This window comes from Vombatus ursinus, unplaced genomic scaffold, assembly GCF_900497805.2.
Source record: "Vombatus ursinus unplaced genomic scaffold, bare-nosed wombat genome assembly UNPS02014945.1, whole genome shotgun sequence".
NCBI lineage: Eukaryota > Metazoa > Chordata > Mammalia > Diprotodontia > Vombatidae > Vombatus > Vombatus ursinus.
In genome coordinates this window covers 23880899-23890993 of record NW_020954723.1, presented here as the reverse complement: position 1 = coordinate 23890993, position 10095 = coordinate 23880899, and the positions used below count along the sequence as shown (strand labels likewise).

Here is a 10095-nt window from a genome sequence, read left to right as displayed (position 1 = left end):
TCCTTCCTTCCCTCCCTCCTTTCTTTCCTTCCTTCCACCCTGTTCCACTCCTTCCCCTTATAAAAATGCCCTTCCACCCTCCAGTCTCTCCTCCACATTAAGGTATTGAGGCCTCCTCAATATTTAACATTTTAAAAGAGGTAAGATTGAAGCAGATGCCTTAGCCCAAAGGGGTGAATATTTAGCAGACTGAATTTTAGGCATTGACAGATCTCCTGGAGGAGGTATTTTTTGTGGGCCAGGATCATTTAGGTAGGCAGTTCTCCAAGTGTGGTCAAGGGATCCCTGAGGGTTCCTGAGACCATTTCATGTTATCCATTAGGTCAAAATTCTTTTCATAATCATACTAAGATGTTTGAATTTCTAATATGGTAAATATCAGTAGATATAACCCAGATAAACAAAAACTCTTTGAGGAGGTCCTTAATTTTTAAGAGTATGAAAGGGTCCTGAGACCAAAAAGTTTGAGAACTGCTGCTACCTACCTTTAGGTGTGTCTTTTGGGAAACGGGAGAAAGTAGGAATGAAGAGGAGGGAAAAGGGAAGGGAATTCAAAGACCACTGAGAAAGATTCTGGGTTGGCGGAGGCAATCCTGGTAGATGGACCTGGATCTAGGGCTCCCACTTACCCTGCACGTGCTCCAAGTGCAAGAAGATGGAGTCCTCACTCATGGAGTAGCGAAGAAGCTTGGCCATGTAGGGGACGCCATTGGGGATGATGGTTGGACGGTTCCAAGTCTCTACGTGGCATTTGGGAAGGCTCTGGGGAGAAGGGAAGCCAACTCAAAACAAGGAGAGACAGGGCTCAAGGAGTATTACCTCATCAGAAAGGTTGGGGCTCTCTGCTTCATGGGGGCACCCCAGCCTCAGCAACCTCCACCCAGAAGTGTGTTGCAATGGTAGAGTTGGTTGGCAAAGGAGCTGGGACCAAGAAAACATGAATATGCAAGTATGTAATTGAATAAGATTAGAATCAAAGGCAGTGCAGCTGGGGCATATTCTCATTAGTTGGCCTCCCCTGTAAGAGCCTGCAGACAGACTTTCTTGCTTCTGGAATCTGATTTTGATCTATCTACCCATCGGTCCAAGTTCCTATAGCAAGCAGGAACAATTTTAGAAGTGGAAGATCAAGCTCTAGCCCTTGGGAAACTGACCGCTCATGGTGGATTCCATGATGCCCTGTTTGCAAATTAAGGTGCTGCAGACAGTTTGGTTCCAGAAAGGTGTGTCCTGTTTGTGTGGTTCCCGGTAAATGCAGGCCCTGGAGTAGAACCTCCATTGGTCAGTGCTTGGTCTTTCTTTGTATCCACAGAGCTTAGCATGGTACCTAGTATATAGTGAGTGTTTAATAAAGGCTTATTAACTGACTAACTTTTTGTCTGTGGGGTAGCCTTGAAGGGAGGAAGGGGAGGGGGTCCTAGGAATGAATAGGAAGGCCAATCAGCTCAGGGAGAATTAAGCTCAGGCTTAGTGAGTTCCAAGATGGTCTGATGCTCCATGTGAGGGAGTCAAATGCTGAAGAACAGGAAGGGGGTGGGGATTCCAAGAGGGAGAGGTAGGCTACTGAGCTACACTTACCTTCACTACAAAGGTCCCCCCAGTGGCAGGGTCCTGGACCAGCTGAACCTGTAAATAATGGGAAAAAAGGTCAGGTGGGCTAACACTAGGTTCTCAGGTAACCAGGACCTGGCCTTCCCGTTCTGAAATGCCAAACCCTCCTAGGTTCTCTCCACTAGAATCAAAGAATGTCAGAGCAGAAGGACACCTGTAGAGAGCATCTAGTCATTGGGACCCATCATTTTTCAGATGAGAGAACTGAGACCCAGAACTAGTAAAAATGACCTGCTCAAAGTCACATATCAAATTAGTGTCAGAAATGGAGCTAGCAATATTTCAAGTGCGTAGAATGGTTTATGATTTACGAAGCTCTTTCCTCACAAATATCCTCTGGGGCAGGTAATACAAGTATCATTACCTGCATTTTACAAGTGAGGAAATACTAAAGCTAAGCAATTTGACCATGGGCACGTAATCCTTAGTCAGCCAAGACTCAAACTCAGCTTTATCTGACTCCAAGTTCGGTATCATTCTTTCAATAATACACTCCCTAAGTGGGATGGAAGGGACTTTTGGCAACCAGCTAGCACAGTAGATAGAACTCTGGGCCAGGAGTCAGGAAGACCTGAGTTCAAATCCAGCCTCAGACACAAGCTGGGTGACCTTGGACAAATTACTTGACCTCTGTCTCAGTTTCCTCAGCTATGAAATGGTGATAATAGCACTGACCTTCCAGAGCTGTTGTGAGACTCACATGAGATAATATTTGTAAAGTGTTTAACACAGTTCCTGGCATGTAATAGATGCTTAATAAATGTTTCCTTCTTTTCACCATCTTTTTTTTTAAGGAGGGAGTATTGTATGTCTGTTTCTATGATTTTATCAGGGTAGGGAACTTTGCATATGGAAACTCCCTCCACTGATGCAGATTGGCCCACTGAGAAGTTCAGGCTCTTATAACCCTGTGCTTCTGCTTGTCTTGTTTGTCTCTGAATGGAATTCTCCTGGGCTGAAGGAGCTGATTCACAAAGAAAGAAACTGGAAGTGACAATTTTGGATGATCTTGAGATGAAAAAAATTGGTTACCCATCTCCCTCATTTGAAGTCTCAGCGAGACTTGCTTCCAAAAAGAGCAAGAAGACATGGGAGCAGAAGTCACCTGAGAGCAAAGTTTCTCAAACTGGGACAAGATCCTCACAGGAGGATTTCAATGCCTAAAATGATTGAATTTTTGGAGGTACAGTTCCTGCATTAATACACTTTTTAAAAAAAATGACAACAGGGCGGGGCAGCGAGGTGGCACAGTGAATAGAGCACTGGCCCTGAAGTCAGGAAGACCTGAGTTCAAATCTGGCCTCAGACCAAACACTTGACACTTACTAGCTGTGTGACCCTGGGCAAGTCACTTAACCCCAATTGCCTAAAAAAAAAAATGACAACATAGTTCAATAATGTGGCAAATTTGCTCCAGTGAGGTGTGTGTGGCAGGAGAGGAGAGCACAACAATGGGCCACGATCTGTGGGCTTTGGGGGACAGGCTTCCAACTGTCCCTTTGCTCTGGGTTCACAGACTTTGTTACTCATCTCTTCCATTCTTGGCGGAAGAGGAAAAGGGTCTTAGGCATTCATGGATTGGGAAGGTTTTCCATCCATGTAGAGAAACTGGGAGGGGGAGAGTGGAACAAAGTGAGTTTATATATTTCTTTTCTTTTGCATTTATTTCCACATTATTAAAAATCCATGTGAACACATCTGAGTCTATGAAAGTATTAGGGATGTGACTTTTGAGAATGAAATATTTCACAGGGTTGGGGCTCAGAGTTAGAGATAGACAGCTGATTTCATATTAATTTGGAACAATATTTTATTTTATCCCAGAGATGAGATTGGGCCTGGGCCAGCAGAGAAAGGGGTTAATTTAGCAACTTAGGCTGCAGGCTGAGTGTCCTTGGGTGGTCACTCAGGATACAGTAGCCCAGAGCATCTCATAAGACCTGGACTGATGGCTTGAGTAGAGTGTCATCTGGTGGGCAATCTGTGTACTACACCCAGCTAATTAAACTTTCTTGTTGGATACTAACACAGTGAATTGCTATCTTTCTGTAAGCTTTAGGAAGACAGCATGAATCTCACAAACCAAAGAGCCAGTGTCATCTGTTTGTCAGAAGCAGGATCCGAACCCAGATCTTCCTGACAAAAAGGCCAGCTTTCTATTTTATGTGAACAAATGCCTGGCATTTAGGGCCCGCTACCATCTGTCTTCTACTCCATTTTCCAGTCTGTTATCTATTATTCCCCACCATATATAGTGTGTCCCAATTCAGCTGGCCTGTGACCTGTGGATCAAGAACTCGTCTATACTAGCATGTAACCAGTATTGGTCACCCTCCCCCCGCCAAAAAAAAAAAAAGCAAGCTAGGCAGAAACCCCTCCTTCCAGGTGATCAGGCCAGCCTTCCAGAGGTGAAAGGTCACTTCTGCTCCCTACCTGACAGAAAACACCCACAAAGAGCAAATTATCCAGGGCCTAGATCATTGGATATGTGATTTTTTTTTTTGTGGGTCAACCCAGCTTGCAATCTCCTTAATTGGCCAGCACAGCAGACCGTAGAATCCTAGGTCTAGAATCAAAAAAGAATTTCAGAAGCCATCTATCAAGTCCAACCACTTTATTTTCCAGATAAGGAAACTAAAACCTGGAGAGGCTGTGACTTACCCAAGGTCACACAGCTAGTACATGGCAGAGCTGGGATCTGAACCCAGGCCCTGTGACTCTAAGGGTCAGCTAGGTAGTATAGTGGATAGAGTACCAGACCTGGAGTCACAGATACTTACTAGCTGCATGACCCTGGGCAAGTCACTTAACCTTGTTTGCCTCAGTTTCTTCATCTGGAAAATGAGCTGGAGAAGGAAATGGCAAACCACTCCGGTATCTTGGCCAAGAAAACCCCAAATGGGGTCACGAAGAGTCAGACACGAATGAATAACAAGTTGTGACCCCAAATCTAGTATTTTACCCCCACTGTGCCACACTTTTTCGTAATGTGGGAACCATTGTTGTAGTGGGGAGATACCGGGGTCTGAAGCAGGTCCTTGGTGATTGTAACATCAAGAGCTTTGATTTAGAGCTAGAAGAAACCTTAAAAGTCATCTGGACCAATCCCCTCATTTTACAAATAAGGGAACTGAGGCTCAGAGTAGTGGATAGAGCAATGGGCCTGAAATCAGGACGTTCAAATCCAACCTCAGACACTTACCAGCCGGGTAACCTTGGGCAAGTCATTTACCTCTGTCTGCCTCAGTTTCTTTAACTGTAAAATGGGATAATAGCAGCTACCTCCCAGGGTTGTTGTGAGGATCATGAGATAATAACTGCAAAGCACTTAGCACAGCGTCCGACACGTAATAGGTGGTTATTAAATGCTTGTTTATTTCCTTTTTTCCAAGTTGGGGCTCAAACCTGAATCCTCTTTATTTTCATAGCTGATCTTCAATCTACTGCAACCACGCTGTCTATTCCTTTCTCCCAAATGAATTAACATCTTGCGCCATCCCACCCCCAACTCTAACAGCATACTTATTGTTGTTGTTCAGTAATTTCAGTTGTCTCCAACTCATGACCCCATTTGAGGTTTTCTTGGCAGAGATACTGGACTGGTTTGCCATTTCCTTCTCCAGCTCATTTTCCAGATGAGGAAACTGAGGCAGACAGGGTTAAGTGATTTGCCCAGGGTCACAGAGCTAGTAAGTGTCTGAGGCTGGATTCGAACTCAGGAAGGTGAATCTTCCTGACTCCAGGCCTGGCACTCAATCCACTTTGCTACCTAGTTGCCCCAATTGTATGTAAATTGCATACAATTTAGTACTTGACCATATTGATCCAAATATAAGCCACACATACACCCCCCAAATGAAATCTCCTTGAAAAGAAAAAAAATGGCAGTAGACTGGAAAATAACATTGATTTTAGGCTGCATACAGGTTTTATACGAGCCAGATCTGGAGAAAAAGTGTGGCCCATATATTGATTTCATAGTAAATGTGTTACCTTGCCCTGTTTGCTAATTATTTTCTGTGTCTTACATTTGCATCCCTTACTAGACCCTCTGCTTGATGAGGGCAGGGAATGTCTTATGCTGCTTCTATATCCTCCACAACGTCAGACAACTCACTCATTTATTAATTGATAAAAGTTGATATTGATTGATAAAAAACTCTTTGGGAGTTTTTTATCTTTTCATCTTATGCACTTACGCATCTTATGCTTAACCAGATTCTCAAAGGCCTCTCTAGTCCATCCCTGGCATGGCCAATTTTTTCTCTCAGGAAAGAAATGGATTTGAGTTCACACTGAGAGTTGTTCAGTGTGATAGCATTGTTTCCCATGGTTCATGGAGAAGTCAAGAGGAGCCTTGGAATCATAGAATTTCATGAAGTCCAGCATGGGCTCTGTTGGGCTCTGTTACCAACTTGAGTGGTCTCACCTTTCCCTAGACAGCCTTGAGGCACTCTGTTCCCAAGGGTTCACCATGATTCTGGCCTAAGTGTGGACACTCAATCTATCAAAGTTCTAAACTCTACAGCTCAAACTGCCCACTAAGCCTCAGCCTTCCTGAGTAGGAAAGAAGAAAGGAAATAAGCATTTATTGAGCACCTACTATGTAGAACATAGTAGGTGCTTAAAAAATGTTAATTGAATTGAATCTCCAGGTACTGTGCTAAACCCTTTACAAAAGTTGTCTCATTTGATTCTTACAACAACCCTGAGAAGCTGGTGCTATTGTTAATCCCATTTTACAGATGAGAATTCTGAGGCAGTCATTGGTTAAGTGACTTTTCCCAGGATCACACAACTAATCAGTGCTTGAGTTTGGATTTGAGATCAGATCTTCCTGACTTTAGGCCCAGCCCTCTGTGTACTATGGCACCACCTAGCTGCTTAAGAAGGTAGGAAGGATAACACATGTGTGCCACCACACCCAATGGTCTTTTTTTTTTTAATAGAAAAAAATATTACTTTATTCAATAAGCAAAAAAAAGTTAAAATCCTTTTTTTGTAGTGCAGTGGGGAAAGGTGATTATAGGATCATAGATGAAGAGCTACAGAGACCCTCAGAAACTACGTAGTCCAATCCTCCATTTTACAGATGAGGAAACTGAGGCTTAGCAAATGAGGCGACTTACCCAAGCTGGCATAGGTGAGTGGCAGAGCCAGGATTCGAACCTGGGTCCTCTAACTCCAAATCCAGCATTCTTTCCGCTGCATCACACTAGACATGATTTGTCTATCACTGACTCGTTATCCTGTTTGGGTTCAGGCTATTTTGGCATGAGTTTGGAGGGGCTAGATGTCGGGATACAAGTGACCCACAGTTGCAGGGCATGGCATCCCTGGCTACCAGGCAACCTCTAGGGGTTATCAAAGGGAAAGGCAGCGGACTGGCACAGAAGGGCGACTTCTGGGGAGAGGCAGAATGTAGTAAGCCTCAGTGAGTGGTCAGGGAGGGTGGAAAGAGAACACTCCAGCTCAGCATTCCCTCTGCACCCTCAGAAATGTGCCTTGGGGATGCCAATTAGTCCAAGAACATACAGTCATGTTGGGCCTTCTTGACCAATGTCATCTGGGAACAACTTTAATACATCCTGAGCAAACCCCACCACGAGAAGTTCTGTTATCATGTCATGTTCCAAAGTACCTCCTAATAATTAATAAATCAATATAGCTAACTGCTCCAAAACATTTTTTTTCAACTATTGCCACATGTTCACAGAAGCTATTTCAGTCCAGCCGGGGCCTGCATATGGAAGTAAACCCTCTTAACCCCAAGATCCCTTTCCTACTGTAGGTCACTTCATGGTTGATTGTATTGAGAAAGAAAAGGCCACCGTGAAATTCGGGGGAAATCCCCATCATGTCAGGATGCTGGGCAAGTCTCCGTAAGGGATTCAGGCCAACATGTTTTTCCTTGACCCTTTGAAATGTGCAAATAATATAAGACAATCTTCACTCATGTTACCAAGCAAATGCCTTCCTACCGTCTGGTTGAGTCAGTCCCACCCTGGACCTGGGAATGCTATTCTTGCTATGAAAACCTGAAGGAGAGAAGATTTATGTGGGTATGATAGCCAGAGTGGGGAATGGAAAGGGGTCAGAAGAGCAGAGTTTGAAACTTTGCAGTGCTACCCCTACTAACCAGATGTGCCTTTTCTCTGTTAATTACTTCTTGTTTATCCTATACATAAATAATATATTTATCCTTACTTTGTATATATTTGTTTACCTGTTGTCTCCCACATTAGATTGTAAGCTCCTTGAGGGCAGGGAATGCCTTTTTTTGTAATCCCATCACTTAATATGGTGCCTGGCACACAGTAGGCACTTAATAAATGTTTATTGAATGAATGAAAATTATCTCTCTTGCTCTATAAAAATTAGGGCATTGGACCCCAAGTTTCTTTCCAGTCCTAAGTGCTATGATCCTGTGTATATGAAGGATGGGTGTATGGAAGAGGGCGCAGACCTATTTGGCTTGGCCCCAGAAGTCAGAAATTGGAGCAGTGGAGTATTAAAAAGAGTCAGCTTTTAGTTCAACATAAAGCAAATTTTGTAACTATTAAAGTCGAAAAGTGGAATGGGTGCCTCAGTGGATAGGCCTCTTGAGGTCACCAAGCAATGGTTGAATGGCTATTTGTCAGGGATATTGGAAATGGGATTAGTCTTTTATTTATTTATTTATTTACTTTTTGCTTTTTGGTGAGGCAATTTGTGTCGTGTGTCTGAGACTAGATTTGAACTCAGGTCCTCCTGACTTCAAGACCAGAGCTCTATCCCCTGTGCCACTTAGCTGCCCTGGGATTAGTCTTTAAGGTATGGGTTGGATCAGATATAGTCCAGGTGACAGAGTGGATAGAAGGCTGGACAGCCTGCCTCAGACATTGACCAGCTGTGTGACCCTGGACAAGTCAGGCACTGTCTTCTGTTCCACAGTCTTCTCATTTGTAAAATGAAGAAGTTGAACTTGATGGTCTCTTTCAGTTCTAAATCTATGATCCTATGACCTTTGAGGTGTCCTGGATTTGGAACTGGAGAACCAGAAGACTTAGAATCCCAATTCTGTTACCTCGGTGACCTTGAACAAGTCATTTCTCTTCCATGGGCCTCAATTTTTCTCATCTGTAGAAAGAGGCAGGCTTAGACCCTTAACCCTTTATTTTTGTGTGTGACATGAACCTTTTTTTCAGTCAATAGATCCCTTCTCTAAATAATATTTCTAAATGCATAAAATAGGATTAAAGGAAACCAAGTATATTGAAATATACTTAATGAAATATACTTATATATACTTAATGAAATATATTTTTAAAAAAACCTCCTGAATTAAAGGGTTAAAAATCTTGTGGATCAAATGTTCTCTAAGGTCCTTTCAACTCAAAATCTTATGGCCCTCCTCACCTCTGAGATTCCATGATTCCATTTCCTGAACCATTCTGTTCTTTGACTGCAGAGGCTGTTGATTCTTGTTTGACCATTAGGTGTCCATCTTGTAATTACAATAAAAATCCCTCTAACCGGGCCCATTGACCAACCCGGTCTGCACACATCTGTACCATGTTAAGAAAAAAAAAAGGCCCTGGGGGTCTCTTGGGAAGAAAGTTTCTCAAAAATACTAAAATCCAAGATAATTCCCCTCCATCCATTGCCAAATGGGATTCCCCACCACCTTGGCCCAAGAGAAGTGGTTCTGATTTGCTAAGTCAAACAAATAATGAACTGGAAACTCTACCCCCTAAATATGGAGGCACGACCTCTTCCCCTAGAGGACACTCCTATGCCAAAGGAGGCAGAACCTAAAATGTAGATTCAGGGCTGGAAAAAACCTTAGACAGCATCCTAGTGCCATGGAGCAAGGGAAGGGAAGAAAGAGAATAAGCATTTATATAGTACCTACTGTATGCCAGGTGCTGTGCTAAGTGCTTTTTATAATTATTATCTCATTTGATCCTCACAACAGCTTTGGGAGGTAGGTGCTATTATGATCCCCATTTTACAGTTGAGAAAACTGAGGAAACAGATGAAGTGACTTACCCAGGGTCACACAGCTAATAAGTGTCAGAGGTTGGATTTGAACTCAGGTCTTCCTGACTACAGGTCCAGTGCTCTATCCACTGCACCACCTGGCATTTTTCAGATCAAATGAAATCTTGCATATTACACATCACAAAAGATTACAGATGAAGCAATCCAGAGGTTGCCTTGGAGTCTAACCGAGAGGCTAGACGTGCTGGCCGCCAGCCCATCTCTTTCTCCTGTACCATCACACTACCTCTGACAGAGGCAAGGACAATTTGAGGTGTCTTGATTGGATAGGCCTTCTCACCCTCTCTCAAGTGTCAAATAGTCTTCTCAGACCAAAAGTAAGTTCCAAAAGAGTTTTGGGGCAACAAGGACAAACATTTGAAGGTAAACACATGGCAGTGTGATATAGTGGACGGAGGACTAGGTTGTAGAGTCAGAGGTCCTGGGTTCAAATTCTGCCTT

The 10095-nt window shown here is 43.3% G+C and overlaps 1 protein-coding gene across 1 annotated transcript in view; it reads right to left on the bottom strand.

Moving 5' to 3' along the window:
• Nucleotides 1–10095, bottom strand: part of RPS6KL1 (ribosomal protein S6 kinase like 1) — a 40873-nt gene that overhangs the window by 10924 nt on the left and 19854 nt on the right. The window contains exons 5-6 of the mRNA XM_027844888.1: nt 1579–1626; nt 630–762 (exon numbers count right to left, since the gene is read on the bottom strand). Of these exons, the coding sequence (XP_027700689.1) occupies nt 630–762; nt 1579–1626 (181 nt within the window). The remainder of the gene's footprint in view (nt 1–629; nt 763–1578; nt 1627–10095) is intronic.